The 24,596-nt window shown below is 35.7% G+C and overlaps 1 protein-coding gene across 3 annotated transcripts in view; it reads right to left on the bottom strand.

Annotated features, from left to right (window-relative positions):
- LOC113098183 (probable phospholipid-transporting ATPase IH) overlaps positions 1-24,596 on the bottom strand; it is a 58,964-nt gene that overhangs the window by 16,699 nt on the left and 17,669 nt on the right. For all 3 annotated transcript variants that reach the window (XM_026263160.1, XM_026263157.1, XM_026263158.1), the window contains exons 2-18: positions 12,686-12,808; positions 12,425-12,514; positions 12,242-12,322; positions 12,040-12,147; positions 10,689-10,817; positions 10,365-10,468; positions 10,071-10,121; positions 9,263-9,327; positions 8,593-8,674; positions 7,919-8,069; positions 7,494-7,691; positions 7,240-7,413; positions 5,786-5,952; positions 5,470-5,541; positions 4,557-4,630; positions 3,218-3,321; positions 1,606-1,787 (exon numbers count right to left, since the gene is read on the bottom strand). In XM_026263160.1, coding sequence (XP_026118945.1) covers positions 1,606-1,787; positions 3,218-3,321; positions 4,557-4,630; positions 5,470-5,541; positions 5,786-5,952; positions 7,240-7,413; positions 7,494-7,691; positions 7,919-8,069; positions 8,593-8,674; positions 9,263-9,327; positions 10,071-10,121; positions 10,365-10,468; positions 10,689-10,817; positions 12,040-12,147; positions 12,242-12,322; positions 12,425-12,514; positions 12,686-12,808 — 1,955 coding nt within the window. The remainder of the gene's footprint in view (positions 1-1,605; positions 1,788-3,217; positions 3,322-4,556; positions 4,631-5,469; positions 5,542-5,785; positions 5,953-7,239; positions 7,414-7,493; positions 7,692-7,918; positions 8,070-8,592; positions 8,675-9,262; positions 9,328-10,070; positions 10,122-10,364; positions 10,469-10,688; positions 10,818-12,039; positions 12,148-12,241; positions 12,323-12,424; positions 12,515-12,685; positions 12,809-24,596) is intronic.

Below are 24,596 nucleotides of genomic sequence, written 5' to 3'. Positions count from 1 at the left end.
TGCTGTTAGTAAATGCAGTTAACACTAGTGTAACAGTAATTTAATGCTGAATAACTTTATTGTAACATTGATTATATCCTCTCTGCATTCCACAGCAGTCAAGTCAGGCTCTATTCTGCTATAGAGCAAAAACTTTTCTCTATAAAAATCAGATTCCCAATAGATAAAAATAAAGTCTCACCCTTCTTTTTTGCTTGTTGAATAACCCTTAAGGGCGCAATAAAATTTACAGAATTTTTTCTGTATGGACAATGGACCTTTTAACCAACAAAAACTTAACTACATTTATACAAGTAAAATCTGTTGACACTGCCATGTCGACTTGAGTGTTTCAGGGATTATTAGCTTCCTGTATATTTGACTATAACACGATCTTGAGGGGCTGATGCCTGCAGGGCACTGATTGTATCTAATCAACACAGCCCGACAAAATAATTTCCCGTCCAGTAATCACTATTTGTTTGCTCTGTCATATTCATTAAGACGGCCAACATGGATTGATGTATTTATTTATAACGTTGGGTTAGATGGCATCCATAAGTGCATAAGCCAAAACAGTAGTTTATCAAAACTGTGTCTGCCAGCCCCTGATTGATTCAAGAGGGGGTCTAATTATGTTAGCTGCTCATTACCAGGACACTGGAGCCTAACGGATGGACACTATTGATTGCCTGTGCAATTAACGTTAACTCACACTGGTTCTGTCAGGGCCGGGGGTGCTCATGTGAGCTTCAAATAGACGCTGGGCCTGTAACTCTTCCATTCAGTTGTTGGGCCGATCGGAACATTGGCATTCAGCCAGTTAACAATCTAATATTGCTAATGCACATCCATCCTCCATTTCAGTTCAGGGAAATGCACCTTGTTTATTGAGGCAAATGCATAATGCACTTCATGGAACATAAGCTATTATTAACATGCTGATTTTTTTAGAGCAACATGCAACTTGGAAAGCAATATCGGACCAGCTCAGAAATGCAATGGACGTCCTGGTTCCATATTTCAACACTATGGATTTTATGATGGCATATTTGGCAGGAGCGAGAGGGAATGAGGCCCCTAGAACTGAATAGTAATCTACATAAAGATGAAAGACTTAAAGTGACACTACCATAAAAAATTAAAAAAACTGAAAAAATGAACAGTGTTTCACTGATTCTCTATAGTCACTCCTGTGTAGCCACAAACTTGTAAACTGCTGGGAATGTCCAAATGTTTTAACTGTAATAAAACATTCAAATTAAACAACTCTTTGATGTTTTAGGAACATACTCAAATCACACTGCATAACAATAGTTAAGTTATTAAATTTAAAAAAAAAAAAAAAATTATCTGGATAACAATTACATTTTCCCTATTTCCCATGTTGATCCCACTGTCTCTAGTGTACCTTTAAGCGACAGAGTTATTTGCATTTTTGAATTTGACAAAGGAATACTGAATATGAAATAGTTTGGATTCCACTCTGTTCTTCCAAGTTAAAATCAAAAGTTTGATTCATTTCAGAACAGGAGTTTTTAAACGCTTCAATCAAACCTATATGGTATTTGAAGTATTTGGTAAATGTTAATCAGGGTGACTGTGAGTCAGAAGGCAGTGATTCACCTATCTTCCACAGCCGTGGCTCCAAGCAGGATGAAATCCTTTTCAATGACATCATAAGCTTCAGCCAGTTTCTTGTCGCGATCCTGCAAAGCTAGTTTAGCTCTGTTGAGGAGATGGCACGTTTCCACATACTCCTCATGAGTCAGCTTCTTATAAGCAACACAAAGAGTCCGTAAGCCCTCCTACAGAAGAAAGATTTGAAACAAATGTGTCAGCTCCACCAACCTTCATTTACAAAGAGTCCAAATTTTTCTAAAAACAGCATTAATCTTGGACATAAATATTTTAACTAAGAATAAACATAATATAAAGGAAAGAACAATACCTTTGCTAAGAAAAATGAAAATCTTAGCATTATTTATATTTACACACCCTTGTATTGTTACAAACCAGTGACTTTATTCTGTGGTACAACAAACGGAGATATTTAAAAAAATGCTCACACTGCTCTTTTCAATAGAATGAATCATGTGGTGACCACAGGCTGCCAAGATCCTAAAAAGTATGGAAGCTTATTTCCACCGCCACAACGGAATAAAAAAATAAATAAAAATAGGTAACTGCGACTCAAAATCTCACAATTCTTAAAAAAACAAACAAAAAAAACTGAATTGTGAGAGAAAAAGTTTTTCACATTTCTTTTTATTCTGTGGTGGAAATAGGCTTCCATAAAATCCACATTAAAAATACCTTTATGACTTAAAACATCCCATGTTACGTTTTATGCACACAATGTTATTTTTATTGTGACATTTTTGTCTTATTTGATCTGATTTTGCTGTATGCAAAAGAGCAGTATGAACATTTAGCAAAACATTTAATTTTGTGTTCCATGTAAAAAACGAACACATACTGGTTTAGAACGGCATGGGGGTGAGTAAATAACAACACAATTATCATTTGTTGGTGAGCTATCCCTTTAAAATGTAGATTCTTAAATAACAAAAATGCTCTAGTGGAAATGTTCCCATTATCCCTATTAATAAAACACTACTGTCCTGCAGACAGTCTAGAAAACAAAGATTCAATTCTGTCTGGCTCTACAGAAACCATTTCACTATGGCTACCGAAATCATGAATCAGCATAGACACCAGTGCAACCAAAACCCTTCAAAAGTGAGGTCATTCATTCCTGACCTAGATCTGTGAGTAACACAATGTGTTAGGATCCATTCCTCCTGCCTGGGACCATAATTATATTATTTTTTCTGCAAATGACTCCATATATTTGTCAAGTTAAAGATCATTTTATTCATTAGATTATCAAGAGCAAAAAGTTCAAATGACTTCTGGGTGCTACAGAGACATTAAACTAAGAACTCTTATGAAAGCGATCAGAGCTGGGCCATAGAGTGAAAACACATCAATATAAAGACAACAGACACATTGTCTTCACTCGGTTTCATTTTGAGTGATGTTATGTTTTAGTGATGTAGCTACGTTCCTCTTTCAGCTCTCTTTGAGGATGAGGTTCATGCTAAACAGAAGCTGCATAAGCAAACACATTTGAGAGGAGCTTTTTCCGTCAAGATCTAGGAAGGTGCTTTTGTGGCTTATAAATAGCTCTGCTAAAATAAGAAAGAAGAGGAAGATGTTTCCGATTTCTGCTCACCACAGCGTTGTGCTCTACTCGCGCTCTGACCTGCTCCACCTTTCCAGAAACCACCCGTGGGAAAACAGAAGAATCCGCACCTTTACAGAACAAATAGTACTCTCCTAGAACAAAACAAACATCAACACAAATAACGTGTTAAAAGCTACAAGAAAGAAACTGCACAACCACCAGTATGTCATGCTTTCAATGCATTAATAATAGGTAAAGCGATATTTTTCTGTAATTCGTGGAATCAAATTAACCAAACTAATTTGTCTCTGAGATTTTTTTTTTCTCTGTTCCCCTCTGAAATGCATCATAATATTATAGTAAAATAGGCCACAAATATTGTTACATGTTGACTTTAAATTAGCACATTAGTTATGCTGCCAGGCTTTTAATGCATTTAAGAATATCCTAATTGCTTTTTATATTAGAAGATAAGTTATCAGTATGTTACTAAATGTATTCAGGAATCATACAGATGTGTAAATCTTGCTCTCATTTGTATGCTAGTAGCACATTGACCCACTTGCATTAACTGGTCCCTTCATTCGGGCACACACAGTGACTCAGAGACTTTCAGTATAATGTGTAACAGTCAAAGTGCATGTGTGTGTTTACTCAGCTATGCTTTGAGGACAAAATTATCCCCACACATTAGCTAAATCCCTTTGGGGATGTTCTCAGACGGGAAAATCATTCATAAAAAATAAAGTGAATAATTAGGGCTGCCAATCTCTATAACTGTAATCAGTTGAGTACATGACATGCAGATTAATCCAATCAAAATCACAAAATCCAGAGATCATTCAAAAACATATTATTGTGGCAAAATAAAACATTGAGCAGACTTGAAAGTTGACTTATTAGTCATATATTTGTATTATTTCTATTTCGTTAAACATAACTCAACATCACTAACCTCAATAAATGAATGAATTAATGTTAATTCAAATTAATTAATTAATTAAAAAATGTAATTATCATACTGTTCAAAAGGCATGATTAACTATAATTTTTTTAGCACATTTTAAATACTTAAATCAAACAAAATTGGACATGTTATAATGACAAAAGTTTTCTTTAGGCCAGGAATTAATTATACAGTACATAATTACACATATTAATGTAATAATTATAATCAGCTTTATATGTCCTCATTTAGATTGCTAAATAAATATATGTGTGTATGTGTATGTGTGTGTGCCTACTTAATTTTGAGGATACATTTGTACCCAGAAGTCAGCTGAATCTAACAACGTGAAGTAAAAAAAAAAAAAAAAACCTGTTAAATTATCGAATGTCTCCATTTAGAAAAAGTAGAGCAAGTAAAAATTGTGTGTGTTCATCATACCCGAGCTTGATCTTACGATAACACTCATTCTCCTCCTCACTGAATCAAAGTTCAACACTTCCAACAGCTCAAATCTGGGTAGAATAAACACAAAAAGACAATGTTTAGAAAGTGTTTAAATTCAAAAGGTTAACAGATCTACTATTACTAACTACATTTTGATATACATAAATCAGTGGAATATGTAACATTGACTGAGTCCTTTGGGATATAGCTTTATCACAGACGGACAGAGTTTTTATGTGACTGCGCTCCGTGCTGACCCTCGTGTTCTCATCTGTAGGACAGTGTGTAGCTGCACTAATTATGGCTGGTCCTTGTTCTTCAAGGACAAACACACACACACACACACTCAATCTCACAAACAGCGGCCCTTTTACAACACTTCCTAAACAGGGAAACTTTGCTTCCCACAACATACTGTATAATGGTGTTATCTTAATAAACACACAATGACATTTATATGACAACCTGCTGAGTAAATACACAGATGATTACAGATTAGGCTGCGCAAACTGTTCCTTTGCTGAGGTTTCTTTCTCACACAGCATGTGGCAAAATACATAGCATGACAAGAAAATTAAAGCTGCAGTCACCACAGGGGGTGTAAGCAGCCCTGCTCGTGGTACGGTATGAAGCTAAGTGCTTGTTTAGTGGATAAAAGTACTGTAAAATGCATAAACGTTTATATATCTTGCATAAACGTTTTTTTTACTTTTACATTATTGCTGATTTATTTTACGATTATTTAAGATTTAATTTAAAATGATTTATGGCAATAAACTGTATTTAACATATTACGTAAGATTGTGGGTAAAACCGCTTTCTCAGACTGATAGACTGTCCAGAAGCATCCAAATGCTGCTAGTTTCCTGTTGGTCACTGTGCTCATGCTGTTTTCCAGATGGCTCACCTCTCCATCTCATCCTCTCTGTTGAGGATCTCCATGTGACTGTCCTTCAGACGGAGATAGGTGAAGCCCAACCTGAACACGTGAGAGAAAAGGAAGGCAAATTTAGTGTCTTATTGTATTGTAGAGTTACGGTTAGACGTAAGCGTATGCAGAGCACATGTAGGCTTGAAGAAAAAGACAAAAAATGGTCATAAAAATGTTTGGACTGTTTAGGGTTATGCAATCATGTAGTGAGACAGTATGTCAAAACCTGGAGACTAGAGTATAAATTAGCGTGGGTCCGTGTGAGTGCATGTTTGTACAGTATGCATCTTGCCTTTTCATGCCCTCCACCAGTGCAACCTCGTCTGGAGAGGAGGAGATGTAGAAGGAGGTGGATTTGCCCTGATGGATTCCTCTCTTAATGCCATCCACCGTCTCCTCCTCCTTCACCTGGACTGTGTGACAGAGGCACAGTGCACGGAAAAACAGCTCCTCTCGCTCCTGATGAGACATACACATACACATGTTTGCATTGAAATACTGCACACCAAACTGCTGCTTCATTCTTAAACAAAAAAAAATGGTAAAACATGTCTTTTAATATTAGTGTGTAATGGCATGAGGCAATTCAGGCATCACACACACTATTTCCCTTTACTTAAGAGTGATCATCTCAGTGGAACAGAATCATTCATTTGTTTCCCCACATACTGTACCAGATGAAAGGAAGACAGAGGGACTAACAAAAAGGGATTAAGTGACAGAGAAAGAGAGATAAAAGGAGAGAGAGAGGCTATCTGTGTCTAACTCTGAACAAACTGCAGCCAATACTCATGTATCCAGTAAATATTTGGATACATTTGATACCAGACATTCAAAATCTCAACAACAGTGAACTCTGATATTTCATTTTATTATGCACATGCACACAATATCATTCTAACAGAAACTATTTTGAGTTTATCCAAACCGTTATTCATAAAAACCACATTCAAAAACACAACTGACAAGTGATGTGATGGGAAATTTAACAAGTTAACAAATTCGATGGTTTAGCTAATCTACTGAATTAATGTCACGTTGCTCTAAGCTTATTTATCAAAAATAAAATAAGAATCCATTCATCTTTCCACTCATCCACGGTTAAAATATTCATGCATTACGATAATACGGATTGATCTGTGCAATGAAACATAACTCGCCGCTCACAATAATACGTTCATTCTCTCATTTTACAGAAGTTTTTAGAGCTTCCTTATCAAATGTCTACAGCGGTCCAAAATGTATCTGCATAATTAAGTCACACTCAACAAAAATAATGAAATGTCATGGTATTAGATTAAAAAATACATAATACACTTATTTTGAGTAAAGATGGGGAAACTTGAAGTAATCTGACTTTATATGTTCACTAAGAATCACGTCAGGTTTATTAGATATGATTTGTTTTATTACTTTACTTATGTATCTACTGCAAAAATCTAAATATTAAATTTATGTTTTCTATTTCAATATATTTTAAAAAGCAATTTTTTTGCTGCTCAAGAAACATTTCTTCTTATCATAGTTGTGCTACTAAAAATTTTTTTGAAACCATGACACATTGTACATTTATTTTATTTTGTAACAGTGTTTCCTTTCACTTTTTCTTGAAAAATAAACACACACACACACACACACACACACACACACACACACACACACACACACACACATATATATATATATATATATATATATACACACTTTAAAGTTATGGAAACCCAGAAACACAGAAGACAAGCTCACCTTTCCATCTACGCCTGGAGAGGAGTCGATCATATCCATTTCGGCAGCTCCAGGTAAGATCTGCCCGTTACAGATGGCATGTGGCACATAAACATGCCCGTCCACACAACACTCCCTCAACTCCATGTTATTTTCTGTCAAAGTGCCAGTCTTGTCTGTGAAGACATATTCTACCTGTGATGAAGAGAGAACAGAAACAGTGAACCAATCATGACCCAGGGAGCAGTTTTGGAGTGCTTGGAGGGGTTTCCTACCTGTCCAAGTTCCTCATTAAGATCTGAGGTATTGACGAGCGGTCCCTCTCCGAGCTCCTCGTCAAACATGTCATCGTCCCACAGGATGAAGTACGAGCCAAGGAACTTCTGCATCTCCACAGTCACGTACATGGACACGGGAATGATGTAGTTGAACAGAACCATGAAGGCGAGGAAATCTGTGAATGCCCGGATTAACTGAAGGGACAAAATACAGGGGATTAAATAAGCGCGAGTTTGCGCAATTGTTTTGCTTTGATTGTGTTAATGACGTGAAAGCATAAAATATAGTTAGAATATAAACAACGGAGGCCATAATTTGGAATAATTAAGATTTTTAATGTTTTTGAAAGAAGAAAAAAGATAAAAAATAATAATAAACTGTAATAAATGAATAAAAATAAACATTATTTTATAGCACGTACTACATGCCGTTGCCTCTCAGTCTCAGTTTTCTGGTTGTACCAGGGCTCATCTCGGTTTGGGTTGGCCTGCCAGGCATACTTCAGGACAGTATTGATCAGAGCTTTACTGATCAGAATGCAGAGGTACACAATCAGGTAGGCGTTCATAGACCTGCAGGAAAAAAGTGATGAGATGATCCAAGACACACAGTATGAGCATAATCCGTTTTGGACCTAATGGCAAAGAAGCATATCATACATCAGGGTGACAAGATCTAACTGCAGGAACTTTCCCTGAGGGTCTCGGAGTTTAATATCACTCTTTTTTTCATAAAAATTTAATTTGAAAAAATGTCTCGTCCGAATGACATCTACAATATCAAATTAAGTCAAAAAAAAAAAAAAAAAGTACATTTATTTTATTGAAAAAGTCAATGTTATCCAAAATCTGAAAGGAGATCTCTGAAGGTACACCTGCTTATTCAATAAAAACAAATTTGATGTGTTTTCCTAATGGCTGCATCTATCTGTCTGACAAAAATTGTCAGCGAGACACATGTGAGTGCAACTTGATACAAATTGTGACATCAAATACAGAAGCCAGCAATTTGCTTTACAAACAGCTCACTAAATGCATTACCCTGTACATGCTGACAGCGAGATAAACTGATCGAAAGCCTATCACCGTGTCTTACTTTTCAACAGCGGAGCGTTTCTGAGACTTGGACTGGTAGTTGAGGGCCATCTTGGTTTCCATGCCCGTATAGATGGCCACAGCTAGAGAAACAAGAGAGGATGAAGAGCATTATGAGATCATAATTCCCCACTGTGACTGTCTCTGTACAGCCTCCTTGATGCTATGATAAAGTAAAAGCCATTGTTACATAACTGAGCTCTTTTTGTCCTACCGTATGGTGCCATTACGTCATAATGGCTCGGCTGGAACAAAGTTAAACATTTTGAGCGCTTGCCCTGCTCTTAGAATCCTCACGTGTATAATTTGACATTCATCTCCCTCTCTCGCCCTTTCTCTCTCTCTCTAGCAATTAAGAACTTCTTTCTGATCTCACAAGCCTCAGTGACTCATTTAATTACAGTGGGAATGAAGTGACAGAACGACTCAATCAGCAACTCTCCTCTCTTGTTCTCCTGCCCTTCCTATTGCCTAAAAGAAATCCCATTAGCATTGTGCCAGATTATAGTGATGGATCTTAGCATAGACATCAATACAATTAGACGGAGTGCAAACAGTGTTCCTAAGGAACACACAAACTAATGCATACAGTATATACCTTGAATGGACTGCAAATATAATAAATGTGTATGTGCACAAATTAAACAAATATGTAGTGTTGTTTTTAATACCATGTACGTATTCTGTGTTTTTCAGTGTGGCTCCACGTAGCAGCACGTTCTCAGAACCCAGGGGTCTAAAATAATTAAACAGATCAAATGCAGCATTACAAACATGATTATTCAACAAAATTATGCACACATCTTTTTACAGTGTGTATGTGTTGTACTGCAAATTCATTTGTCACATTGCAGGACTATTTTTAATGTTAAATGGAAACGGTAAATTAAAAGAAATGGTGACCAGTTTAAACAATGAAAATATGAATTGCATATACATTCATTAAAAACAGTCATGCCATGTATAAACTATCCTAATATTAGTTAATTAAATGTACAAAATATGAAAATAAATTTTTGTGAATCACCCTAAATGAACCTTGTTGATATTACTACTACTACTTATATTATATTATAAATTAACTAATTTTATCATCTTATTCATTTTAAATACTCTATTTATTCAGATTTATTAACATATTTGCATATGTGAAATTTACTAATATTTCAATATTTGCTGTATTTTATTATAAGAAATGCAGTATTTATATTACATATACTATTATATAATATTAAATAATTGTTATTTATTTAATTTCAATACTGTATGCGTTCATATTCATTTCCATAATTGTACCAAATACAACATAGAATATTCTTAATTAAACTTAGAGTGGATTGCAGGGAAAAATAAAGAGGAGCAGAATTCTTTATTAAGAATCAGGACTGTTCTATAAAAATGATAAAGTGTCCCGCTAGAATTCAATCATTCACACACTGGCCCTTTAATTAAGAGTCAATTTCCTGAGTATAGATTTACCTTGCGATGGGCTCTTCTCGATCCAAATAAATATTGATGCGTCCCACAAATCTACAGAAGCAGAAGAAGAAAAGACAGAAATAATTATAGTCTGGGCTCTGTGTCAACGTGTGTGTGTGTGTGTGTGTGTGTGTGTGTGTGTGTGTGTGTGTGTGGATATTTGCGTGGGGTATCTGGAGTGTGTGGCATGCTGTTGTGCCAGTCCAACAGTAGTTCTATGCACAGTCAGTGTCTGTAAGAGAAAGCGAGGGTTTGTTTATGTGTTTTCTGCTGATATACGTGTGTATCACTCACTTGTACAGGTCTGGCTGGGGTTGTTCACATTCTATCGTAGCGTGTAGTGTGTCCACCTCCTCCGCTGTGTTGAATGCCTTTGTGTCCTGAACTGCATAATAGGTCTTTGTATAGAGAGGAGAGCACGAGAGAAACCAGTTGGCATTCCAAGGTCAAAAACTCTCACACACATTTCTACCATCTCCCATCTGATATGAATTACTGCCAGTGTGCTTTATAGTGCAGGCAAAACATTTCAGTCACAATGTATACAATGATGTTTAAAAGAAAACCCTAATGATTAATAACAGTAACATGTTTGCCTTAAATAAAATGACCAATCACCTTATGGCTGGACTCTCCATCTAAGCTGGCTGTGGTGACGAAACATGTTCCATCTTCTCTGCTGGTGGAGAGCAGTATGAGGTCACATGGAAATGTCTCATTCTCTTTAACCTGGACAATATCACCCACCTGAAAGGTCAAAGAGCAAAAAAAAAGACAAATTCAACATTTACAGTAATGGTCTTAATCAAATAACAACCTGAAGATAAGTGAGAATATTTTACATTGTGTTGGACTTTTAGGAGTAGGAAAAAGTAATCGAAAGAGTGTAATTTTTATGCCAATGGCAACATTATAACTGACTGAAAAAATGATGTTATTCCAAACAGTCTCCAGTAACCATTATTTGGACAAAACCAGTAATCCAAGATCAAACTCACACCATTTGTTGATATATATGAAGACACCAAAACACACTGTGACTTTAAGAACAGGTCATCCAGTGTTCATTTCTTGGTCATTTTATCATCTAAATATACTTTGTGAGTGACCTAAATACTATTATAATTTTTTCAGTATGTTCCGTGACAGAATGCTTGAATAAAGTAAGATATGCTAAAGCTGTGCCACATCAATAACAACGAATCAACTATAGAAAATGAGTTGCCACTTACATAACAGTGGAATAATAAAAAATCATACTCATGGATCTACATAAATGAAAATCCTGATCCTGGTTGTTGTTCCCACTGGCCGGTCCGCATGTGTTGCGTAATGGATTACAGATGCTGACCGGATTATCAGTAGGCAACGCTGTAATGTAAGTTTTCAAGCACATTCTCTCTTTATCATCACAGCTTCCAGTGCCTGTGCCTTTCAAGTTTTATATACAATTTTATATTCTATACTGAAAGAGAGAGAGTGAGCAATAGTTTCAAAATTAAATAACAAAGGATTCCCACTGCATTGTGGGTAATGTGGGCACACTGTCATTCTGTTTGTTGACAGGCCAACATTCTGTTTCCAAACAGCAAGCTGGCTGTGAAATCAGAAAGCTGCTTAGTAGAGCGAAACTTTGTAGATTTATTTCTCTAAAGTGAAAAAAAAAACATTTTCAGAGCTGAATTGTGCAATTTTCTTTTTTTTACCTATGCCATCTTAATTTGCATACACGCTAATCCATTTACAAGTTTATTTCCCGAAAAATGCAAACACCATGGGACTTTCCAAAAACTGCTGTCCTGAGCAGCCCAAACAATGGTATGAGTTTGTTTCACCAATGGACTGTTCAGGGAAACCTGTCTGAAAACAGTCATGTTTTTCAAATCCATGTGGTGGCACTAACGGCACAATTCACTAATCTATATGTTGTCAGCTCCAGATTTTATACTCCTTCTACGTGATTACGCACCCGTAGCTTTTGACTCTGTTTGCGTACGACTTTGCCATGCTGGATGACGTGGACTGGACATTGGTTTATAGCATTGTCCGCTTTGTGCCTGATCCAGTCCTCATAGCCCTGCAGAGAGTTCGAGGGGCAAAAGAGACCAGTGAAGGAGTGACGTTACAATTATGACACCTATTTTAGAGGAAAGTTAAGGGTCTTTTCTCACCTGTTTAATGGCTGTGACAGTGATGACAAAGAAAAGAGGCAGACCGCTGGTCGTAGGACTGGTAGGTGTGTCAATGATCAGCTATAGAGAGATGGTGAGAGGGGAAATATCACACATCACGCTGTCACAGAAAGGTCAGCTCATGCTAATAGGACAATTTCCATAAGCGACACCATCACAAACCTGCACTAGAAAGATGATCAGAAAATAGAAATTGGCGATTCTTCTGAACTGCTCAAAGAGATTCTTCGGTATAAAATTCCAGAAAGTATACTGTGGAGAAAATGAGATATTTTTAACAAAACAAAAACAAAACACACAAAAAAACTAAATAAGAAACAAAACAAGAAACAAAACAGCTTTATGCTCAAAACAAGCAAAAACCAACACTGTACATTTTTTTAAATGTAATATATAGCTGTTAGGCCGTGAAGCACATCTGACCTTTGAGGATACAATTCTGTTGTCAGGAAATCTCTGTGGAATGTATGCTTCTGTTCCTGGTGGAGGCTCTTTCTGTCCAATATAAACTGTCCTGCTGTCCACCCAGCTCTCCTCCCCTGTACACTAAAACAAAGAGAAAGAGAGAGTGGATTATTCATTTATACATAGATATGCATGCATCATCCATCCAGTGAGACTGCTTCCTGCTGGAAAACACACTCTTTAAATCAGTATTGACACGGCTGGCTGGCCTGATTTGAGTGCACAGGTCAGATCCACCCATTGGAGAAAACAGCTGCACAAATGAGGAACCAACTTTGAGCTTCAACTATAGAGTTTTGCTCTGATGAGAAAGAGAACAGATACAGAACGTATGGGTCCTGTCATGCTTGATTTGACTCTCAAAGGCAGGGGAACACAGTTTCATAACAAAGAACAAGATAGAGAGAGAGAGAGAGAGAGATGAGTGGCTTCTAGTGTAAGCTATTTTATCACCCACCTGGCAAAAATTACAAAACTGCATAATTTAAGATATTATTCATCTACATTTAATGTTACACCGAAGTTGAAAGAAAATGTTGACCCAAAAATGAAATTGCAGTCATCATTTACTCATGTTGTTCCAAACCGAGGTTTTCTTTAACTAAAACTATTTAAAAACTAAAATTTTGTAATACAGCTGAAATAAAAAAATAATATAAATATTAAATGAAAAACTTAAAATCAACATGAATTAACAACTAACTGAAATGAGTTGAATCACTAAAAATTACTAAACAAAAATAAATAGAAAATCAAAAAAAAAAAAATTAACCTAAATTGTAATATGAAAAAAATTACAAAAGCACATTAATACATTTTCTAAAAGTTAAACTAAAATGAAACCTGAAAACATAAAAACAAAGGCTATTTCTACTAATAAATATTATATTTAAATAATATTATAAATAACACTTAAATAACACTATTTCAAACCTGTATGACATTTTGAAAATATATAAACAACACTGGACTGTATAACAGGTCTGAAACAACATAAGGCTGAGAAAAAGATGGCATACAAATTAACTATCCCTTTAATACATACCGTACAATAGGGGTTAATATGAGAAATACTGTAATAGTGATGAAAGTAAGCAGCAATAATAACAATATGACTGACAGAAAATAGTACAGGAGGATGCCCACTGTTACTGTCTTTTGCATTCATTTCCCATACTACGTTAAGTAAAAACAAAAAGCGTAAAACTATGTGACAATAAAACCAACAGCGTGAGATATTAATCCTAGCAGGTTTGCACACATCTTAACTTCTCTCTTCATTTTCCGTTACTCATACTTCACTCAACATGTGCTACTCTGAAGCATCTGCTCTTGCTACTGCTGCTGACTTCACGGCAGCTTTAATAGGTTTGGATTATGCAAGGAAAGCTGATCTTAGATCGGGGTGAATGGAGTCACCTAATATCGTGTGTCTTTACATTGCAGGACAACAAGTAACCAGTCTGCAACAGCATCAAGTGTCAACGACCGTGACGCCATTGGCTGCTACTATATGTGGCTCCGCCTTTCTTTCTCCGTCAGGGCGGGGTGGATTAAATCTGGCCGAGCTTCTTAAGCGCTTACGTAAATTGAGAAATATGAGCCATTACCACTTCAAAGAATGCCTTATCCAGCACTACATGCAACAGGACATGCATGAGGATTTCTGTCACATAAAAGACACTGAGAACATGCTGAATGTTCTTGTGTTTGGCTTTAAGCATTTAGGTTTTGGCAGGGATTTAAACACATATGAGGTCATGGTCAGCTGTTGACAACATCAATTATACAAATGAAATCCTTTAGCATTCTGACTGACGTCACGGTTTTACCGCAATGTCAAATTCTTCACATCACCTTGTTCATCATGGAAAATCCTAAGAGACCCACAGGAAGTCAGTCTGAAGTTTCTCTATGTGACTCATGCATCTTGATGCCTCTGTGTATTTGTGTGTGTGTGTTTGACCTTGCAGAGTAAGCTCAGACACCATCCACCCTACACAAATTACTCCAAATGTGTTTCAGCTCCACTAAAATGACAACACACACTCAAAAGAAAACAAATTCAAGGATAAATTGCACAAAAAAAAAAACAACAACAATATATTATGTTTAGATTCAAGATGAATTTGTCCATTTAGGACATGTCATTTTTGCAATAAAGACATTTTAATTGAGTGCCTCAGCTATCAGAGATTTCTTTTTCTCTACACTGCCTCTTAACAATATATTATGATTTTAACAGAAAAGGAAGCATAGCTAGAGAATAATTCATAATTCAGTGACATTATTTTATGAACAAATAAGCATTTTTCTTATAACAGTAATAATAAAATCTCTACTGTAATGTGAAGTGTTATATTATTATTATTTATATAATACTATTTAAAAGTATTTTAAAGTTCATCTATTTCTTACTTAGTGTACTTCAAATGACATCACTTAAGACTTACTAGATAAAATGAACATCATTAAACTTTATTTGGAGCATTTCTTTATTGCACAATGCACATTTCTTAATATTATGCCTAAAAAGTGTTTAAATATATTGATTAATAAGGATTGTATTGCATTATCCCTTTATATCAGTCTTTAAATGCAAGATACATAAAGAGTACTTTTTACTAGGGTACTTGCACTGGAAATATTGGGAATAACAAAAGAAAAAACTGTAAAAAAAAATATATGGTAGTTGTCATAGTTATGGTCATGCTAATTCAGAAAGTTTACTTAATTTTCAAGAAAAAATACATTGCAAAATAAAAAAAATAAAAACATTTTTAAATGCAAAACAATGTATGTCTATAAAATAATGTATTTTATTTTATTTTAATTGTAGGGTAAATGTCCCCTGGGCTTATTTTTGATTAAATTCACCCTCAAATCTGATGCTGCTTCACAGAATGTGCTAGAAGTGAGGTCAGAGAGAAAATTTCACTATAAACTGGCTTAAACATAAATAATTCTTCTGATTTTCTCTCACTCTGTATTTTCTCTGTGTTAGAGAGGTGGCTTTAAGCAGACGGCACTGAGCAGCTGGTCAAAGGCTCAGTGAACCCTGAGCCTCATAATCACACCTAATCCACTGCCCTAACACACACACACACACACACACACACACACACACACACACACACACTGAATGAGCCTGTTCTGTGTTCTTCCAGGCACCTGATGGGTCTGGGATGACCTATATAAACTCAACATCCACCAAACTAGCAGGCTAACACTAGCTAGCTAACACAAAAAACAAACAGTTTAATCAGGGATGAACTGTATTATATTTAATGTTAACAGTTTACCCTTTATCTAGTGCTCATCGTGCTGGAATTTTTTTTTTTTCATTAAAAATTTCAGGCTACTATTACATAGAAAAAATAACATAATGTAATGATGGTAAATGTTATTTTGGGGTCAACTATTAGCTTGTTCTGAATAATAAGAGAAATCCGACCAAAATCACTTCTTAAGCCCCTATGAAATCCAAGTACACAAGCCCATAACTGAGAAGCAAACAGTGACACAGGAATGAGAGGTGGCAGTAGTCTGGTCACTAGTCAAAGGGATTAGATCACGCTCGACTCGTGCTTGAGCTCCCAAGGAACAGCTCAAGTTACCCTACCGCACACACACACACACACACACACACACAAAATCACCAACTGTCCATGAAAACAATGGTTGAAATTCCTCCAGCCAATGCTGATCAGTGCTGATCCAGGAATAGCTATCCCCATTCCCCACCCATGAAAACAAATATATTTTGATGACATACTTCAGGATATACCGTAAGTGACAAAAACTGATCCTAGATCAGCACTTGCCATGCCACCACAGGTCACACCGACTGAAATGTAATGCTCTCCATGACGACATTTTCCAGTTGTGACCTTACTAGCTATTGACAGTTATAGATACTTATATAACTGTTAACATTATTTTTATATTCATTATTTTATGTGGCATATATAAAAATAAGTGAATTTATTAGTATAATCCAATTGAGGTAAACAGTGTCAAAAGTTTTCTCCAAATTCTTATTATAATAATATGAAAAATCTCAATCTTATTACAGTAACGCAAAAAAATATATATATTTATTTTATAGTGTACATCATATTATATGGCGTTCATTTATTTAAAAACATTTTATTATTTTAAAGAATTTGCACATTAAAAAAAAAATTCCAGAGTGAGTTTATCATAACAATAAGATCCATATAGTTAATGTGAGTTTGTGTAAGATAAAAAGGCAAGAAGAACTGGGTTTTCTGTCAAATATGAACTTATGACTACAACCGCTACTTTTACAACTACCAAACTGATCTCAACACACACACTCTCAAAGTGCTTCAGGGCATCACTGAAGTTACATGGCTAAAAATAGCACTGCATGATTCCTGTAACTTAATGCAGTGCTGCCTGACAGACTGTCGTATCTGAAACACGATACAAACAATTAAATAGAAGACAGGAACTCAAAACACTGATGGATCTCACAAACTGACTTAGGAAATGATTTTGTAGCAAAATGTATCTATAAACAAGTTAAGTAGTTATAATCGAATAGAGGCATATTCAGCGATAACTCAAGCTGTCATCACTTTACATCTAGGTCAGGGTTTTAATGACTCTTGTTTAGTGTGACATTAGGGTCACATGCCTGAGAAGAGGAAGATAAGAAGGGAAATGCAGGAACGCAGAAGCACATGTGAGTGTGTACTTGTTTTCTATATATCAAAATTTGTTTTATCAAAGTTATTAACTGAACACATTATTTGATCAGAACAAGAAAAGTAATGTCATTGACCACTTATTTTCAGAAGAATACATCTTATTTTAATACAAAATCATCCCGAGCAATCTATTGTAACAAAAAATAGAATGCGATTACCATGTTAATCACAGAACAGGCTTTACTAATGAAATGTGTATGACAATCGCATTCGTGAAGTGAAGTGGAGCCGAATCTGATCAGGCAGGTGTCCGTTCAGCTGACGATCTCGAAGTTCTGATCATTCGGCATTCCTTGCCTCGAAGCCTCTTTTAATTTATTTTAAATCTCACGTCAGGTTCTTTCGCAATCATTTTTTAATGTGACACATTGCGTTTACGTCACCCACAAAGTGGAAGGAGACGCAAGCGCTGCATCCGAGATACTGCAAGGAGTCAGCAGTGTTTTGATTAGAGCGCGCGGGCAAACGTGAAGAGAACGTCGTGGCGTGTGTCCATTGCAAGATAGAGCTGGCATACAACAACTAGGGCCATATGATTTCCGCGATGCAGAAAACGCGGAGGGAATCGCGGAATCCAGTCATAAAAACGGAGTTTAACAGTTTAATGCGGAATGGCACGAAATTTGACAAATTGTGAATGAATTAATCAAAAATAGGTCATTGCACTTACATCAAATCAAATATGGACTAATATCTGTAAATATTAAGCCGGAACAGTCTATTTAAATATGAATCATGCATGTTCTGCGTGTCTCTGTTAATGAATGGAGCAGAAGCGCGAGTTCCTTTATCACACACACTGAAGCGCGCGTACTGTCTCACTAAATAAGGATGTGAACACATGAACAACATCTCCAGAACTGCACTGACAGTCACTTCATGAGCATTTGACCGTTGTCACATCACAATACAAAGAACTGTAAAGGTACGCCGACCCGTCAAAATAAAAGTCCGTTTTTTTAAGGTTTAATCACACAACATTTCTTCCATGTTTTATTTTTAATAGTAAATCCCCTTTGTTTACCAAAAAGTTAAGTTTGCTTAATTTTTAATAATTAAAAGATAAATTAAATTAATGTTTTATGTGTTTAATGTTTAATGTGCATCTCAGAAAATGCTTTATTTTAAATCCCAACTGAATGGCACTTAAATGAACTTAATTCATCTGTCAACTTTATTGTCATTGTTCACATTACGAGTACAGACAGAGAAACAATGGGTAATAATTAAATGTTTATTTTTGATGTATGCAATGCATTTTATGCATTTAAAAAGTAAAAAAAAAAAATTATAAAAAAGGAAACTTATTTGTTCATTTTAAGAGCCCCAGGAGTCTTATTTTCTCTCGCATAATTAATATTGCACTTTAATTAAGCAAAAACACATTTTATCCGATTACTCGATTAATCGATGGAATTTTTGGTAGAATACTCGATTACTAAAATATTCGATAGCTACAGCCCTAGTCCGTTCACACCTCTCTGATCTGGATCTGGATTGTTTGAGCTCATTTTTCGCCCTCGTTCTCTTGCTCTCTCCGTACTAGCGTTTCCATGACCCCAGCTCAACCTGGGTAATGATGAAACCAGTAAACCCTGGCCTACTGCCCAAGTATCTCTGTCCTATTGTTTGGTCACATGGGTGTCGGCTTCCCATCCAAAAGTCCTGTTGTTTCTGTACAACTCATGAACAAAAAAAACTGAAGAAACAAAAGGAGAACAGAGAGGGGGGGAATTAAGCAAAAATAAACAACTTCTGTATATAAAAAGGAAATGTACTACCAACAGAGGAAAAACATTAAGTGTTTAAGGATGTTTTCTATTTTTCAGAAATAATTGGAGCCTTGAGAGTTTTAAAAGGAGAAACATCCACTGATTTCTCCTCCAAACAAAGTCGGACAACATTTGTTTGCATTTCAAATAATCTGTTGGAGGACTCTCATTTTGCCTCCTCCTCGCTCCCTCTTCCGGTCTTACTCATTCTACATGAAGGCAACCTGTTGTCTTAACTGAAAGCCAGAAATAAACCCACACAAATATTGTGCCTGGTAAGAAGGAAGAAAACATGTTTAACTTAGAGTGGTAAATGACTATAATTGCATGTTTAATGCTGTGCTGACTTTGAACTCAAAACAAGATCGTCAGAACCAACAAAAATCAAATATTATGCAAAGCCAGGTTAGCCTCGCAGAGACTGACTTTTGAAAATCCAGTCAATTTTGCATCTTATTTGATTTACAAACCATTTTAAAGGGATAATTCAGCCCAAAATAAAGCTTCTGTCATATTAATCCAAACTTGTATGACTTTTCTTTCTTTAGTGGAATACAAAAAAGACAGATTTCTGTTTGGGATCGGTAAGATTTATTTACGTTTATGCAAAAAAAATCCCTTATGCTCGTCATAGCGGCATTTTTTTGATCAGAAGTAAAGCAAAGTCAGTAAAAATGTCAAATAAACAGTGAAATATTATTACAAATTGAAATAACTGCTTTATATTTTAAAATATTTTAAAATGCAATTTATTCCTGTGATGCAATGCTGAATTTTCTAAAAAACTACTAAAAAAGTAGCTCATTCAAAATCGACTGAATTGTCATCCTCAGACTGAAAGGAAACACAATATTTGCATAGTTCAATATATATGTGAATGATTCATGGGGGGGGGGGGTCCATCTGGAGCCAAGAACAATACTGAAGAAAAGAATCAGAAATTAAGCATGATAAAAATGTAGACATTTCATATTCAGGATGCTTTAAGGCTTTGAGAGCAGGTGGTTCAGATAGATGTTTAATTTGAAGAGTAGCAAACAGCTGGTGAATCATCTTATCTATAACAGATTAACTGTAAGGTTAAGATGCATGCTGATGCTAAGGGTAAGCCACTTATGGAAACTAGTAGTCCAACAAAACCAAGCAGGCAGGAAGAGTGAGAGTGGGAAAATGCTTTCTCTGTGTGAAAGTGGGAGACTGAAAGAATGACAGACGGCTGAAATAGTAGCACAGTTGATTGATGCTATTCTGTTTCCACAGAGAAATCACTAGGAGAATCAGAAAGAGTAAAAAAAATAAAGAAAACAGCAGAAGAAAAAGATTTTACCAATACCAGAAGATTCTGTACAGACTGTGTGTAACCCAAAGCACATCATTGTAAACACAGAGATCTGTCATTCAAAGCATCTGCTGTGTCTTGTTTTGATGATGTAACCTGTCCTTCACATCAGCTATTTTAAAACAAAACAGAGATTAAACTGCCCCAGCACTTCATACCAAACCTCAACCTTCAGCATGGCTTCTTTTTTCCTGGATAAACTACAAATAATGCAAATTTGGGTCAGTATGTCTGTGCAAGTCTTAAAGGAACACTCCACTTTTTTGGAAAATAGGCTCATTTTCCAACTCCCCTAGAGTTAAACAGTTTTACCTTTTTCGAGCCGATCTCTGGGTCTGGCATTAGCACTTTTTGCTTACCATGGTAACATACTATGTGTGCAGCAGGCCCACATAATGAAATTACGCAGTGCCTGAAAATAGTCCCCCTGCACACATGGGCAACAAAGTTCCTTGATTATTAGGCCAGAATGAGAGTCTAATACCTATAACATACTGGCCTAGAAAATCTTTTCATTTTTCATCGGTCTTACACGATGTAACTACAGAAGATTCAAGTTTTAAATAGGACAAATATAGAAACTCTTTGGTCACTTTTGTGCGAGATGCTAACTGTCTAATCAAATTCAATGTTGTATGCTAAGCTAAGCTAAAAGTGCTACCGCCAGACCCTGAGATCAACTGAATGGATTAGAAAATGGTAAAACTCAACTGTTTAACTCTAGGGTAGTCATAAAATATTTTGTTTAGTTCAGAATTGTGAATTCTCAAAAAAAATCTGCCCTGTGGACACGGATTCTTCAACCTAATGAATTTACTCACAATTTTAAAGTGACAGTACATCAAAAAAATAAAACTTTATTTTCCCCTCCCTTTGTTCCAAAGCTGTTTGACTTAATTTTTTTTTTTGTGCAACACAAAATCAGATAAATTACCTTTCAAAAGTTTGGGGTCGGTAAGATGTTCTTGAAAGGAGTCACTTATGTTTAGCAAAGTGGCATTTATTTGATAAAAAATACAGTAAAACTAATAATTGTGTAAAATACTAGAATTTATTATTAGAATTATTACAATTTCCTCTTAGAATTTCTATTAGAAAAGACACGATGAATGCATCCTTGAATAGTAAAAGTATTAAATTCTTTCAAATAAATAAATAAATAAATTTACATTTGAACTCAGGCCGCCATAGTATAATGATTCTATATGTTAGCGTGCTACCCACAAGGCTATAGATTGCCTGCCGACTGAATTTTCTTTTTCAATTTATATCCTTTCAATAGGAAAAAGGATATTATTTGTCTCTTCAGTTTATAACAACAAAAAAAAAAAACATAAAACAAATGCAAATTCTTGATGTTAAATGATTAATCCATAAAAAGCACTGAGCTGTTGCAGTGCATTACTGGTTAAAAGTTAACTGCTTAAAAGAGAGCAGCTTCTGTCATTTTAATGTTTATGTGGCATGGCAACAATATTTTATGAGTGGAATAAAAGCAGGTATCCACAGTGCAATTTGGTGTGGATTTTAACAACTTGATTAAATATTACATGCTACTATGACCAGTGGAGCACACAGCAAATTATATAATCTGGAATATCTGTCAGATTATATTACATGATCAGTTAATCAGAAAGACACTATACCAACAGACAGTGTTTTATCAATGCATAAAACACTATTAATATAGCATAGCATACCATATAAAAAAACAAGACATGCATTAATTGAGACTAAAAGCTTAATATTCCTCAAGCATTTACAGACAGTGAAACCAATGTAGTTCATTGCAACTAAGTACTGATAAAGAGTAGACCACTGAATGTAGTTCTGCCATTTGATCAGATTTTAGCTTTTAAATATGTCTGGACTGAAGAGTGCATTACAGAGTTGTCTGTGTGTGATCACATTAAACCCATTTCTAATCCTGATCTGTTTTATAAAATCAGTTATTGGATTGTACAACAAGGATGTGATTGGTTTTTATTGTGGTAAAGCGTAGGGTTGGTTTCCAGAGGGTGTCTGGTTTGAATCCTTTGAGGACTGAACTATTAACCCCAGATTGCACCAGTAGGACTGGCACTTGGAAAGACAGCAACAATGTCTCCTAAATTAATTCTCACTGGAAAGTAATTAGATAAAGAAAATCATGTGCTTTTTTTGCATTGGGCTCATTATTATTGTCTAAACAAAGAATTATAAGCACATCATTTATGCCTGAATCATGGGAAACTATTATATTACTGTATGTGTGGACAAATGACACCTTCATAGTAACACTTGTGTATTAATGTGCCTTATCTATCCAATGGATACTGCATAAGAAATACACAATACATTTTTTATATAAATAGAGCTTGTGTGAGAGATGCCCATGTGAGTGAAAAAAAGCCAATATATCCTCTCTTATCTTTTATTATCATTGTCTTTGCCAACTGAAAGAACCAGTAATATAGTGTTTGTATCCATCTGTCCACATTTGTACATTCTCTGCATGTAAGAGTGCACAGAGAGAATCCAGATAGCTTCACCAGTTATATAAGAAAGAGATGCTTTTAGCCTCTGTAAAGTAAAGTAAAATAATATAAAGACAGAAGGATAGATGACACGATACATTATTTAATGATTGATATGAGTCGGTAGACTGCACTATGGCAGATGTTCCCATCCTCCTGGTCACCAGAGACAAAGACGGGGGGGGTCATGGAGGATTTCGATGAATTTTATGGCAGAAATTTTAATTGTGGCCTATTCAGTTAAAGTTCCTTGATTATTAGGCCAGAATGAGAGTCTAATACCTATAACATACTGGCCGGTAAAATACTTAATAAAATATGTAATAATAATACAATATAACAGCCTACAATTAAATGTCCAATATCATTTAATAATTATAAATAGTGCGTCAAATAGTAACATTTACATAAGATTAACAAAGGTCAAAGTCATTTGTTTAATTCTCAAAATCCATCTACAGAGTGAAGGGCTTTTCATCTGGAATTTCAGCATGAATACAGTAAACAAACTCAAAATGAAAGTGAAATGCTTTTTTTGTGGTTGTGTTGATGGTGTAGGGAAGGATTCAGGTATAAGAGTATGTTCTTGAATCAGCTCTTAACCGCACCACAAAAAACCAGAGCTGCACGTATTTTATCTCACCCACTGATAAGCAAAGCGAGGATGACTGAAATACAGCCGTTCTAACACAACCCACACACATCCTGGCTATTGATGCAGTGGTAGCTCTGGTAACATTTGCTAAACACTTGTGTATAATTCCTGGATTGTCCACATTGTAGCTAGCGATAAGAGCTATCACGCTTGTCCAGTCAACTTGTCCTTAAGGTTAACAACATTTTACATCACAAAAGGCGTTTTAAAAATAGTTTGTTGGGGGAGGCGGACAGGCCTGTACAGGACTGAGATTAATAGGGTTGTCAACAGGCCAAACAATCAGCCCCTAGCCAAGAAACAGGGCAACAGGGAGAGAATGTGTGCGGTAAACAACTCCAGGTTGCTGTAAGATGCTATAGAAAAATGCTAGCCAAATTGTTATAGCTTCTCAGTCTGTTGCTGAATTTTCTGCTTCTGATTACTCATAACACTTTTTAAATCATTTTTTTTCCCTGGCAACATAATGTAGTTTGTATGTAACTATTTTCTCTGACCTTTAAAATGAAGGGCTGTTTGATGTACCTTTAAGACACTCCCGCTGTATTTCTATGATTTTGCCAGTCTTTTGGATAAGCACTTTTTTATGCAAATCAGTTTGCTAATGAATCATACACCATTTTCCAAACCAATTTGACTGATTCATTGGGTGTGGGGGTATTCATAAGTATAAATGTTTCTTTAGGAAATATACAAGAAAGACTGGCAAGCCGATGTATAAAAATCTGCAAAAAACAACAACACTGGCCATCTGTGGCGATCATGCTACGTTCACTCGCTGACCGGGGTTCTTGCTGTTGCTGGTGGAGGTGTATCTATGGTAAACGCTACACTTGCTCTCAAATACGCTC

The sequence above is a fragment of the Carassius auratus genome, unplaced genomic scaffold (genome assembly GCF_003368295.1).
Source record: "Carassius auratus strain Wakin unplaced genomic scaffold, ASM336829v1 scaf_tig00216437, whole genome shotgun sequence".
In the NCBI taxonomy this organism is placed as follows: domain Eukaryota; kingdom Metazoa; phylum Chordata; class Actinopteri; order Cypriniformes; family Cyprinidae; genus Carassius; species Carassius auratus.
This window is presented reverse-complemented; position numbering and strand designations above follow the sequence as displayed.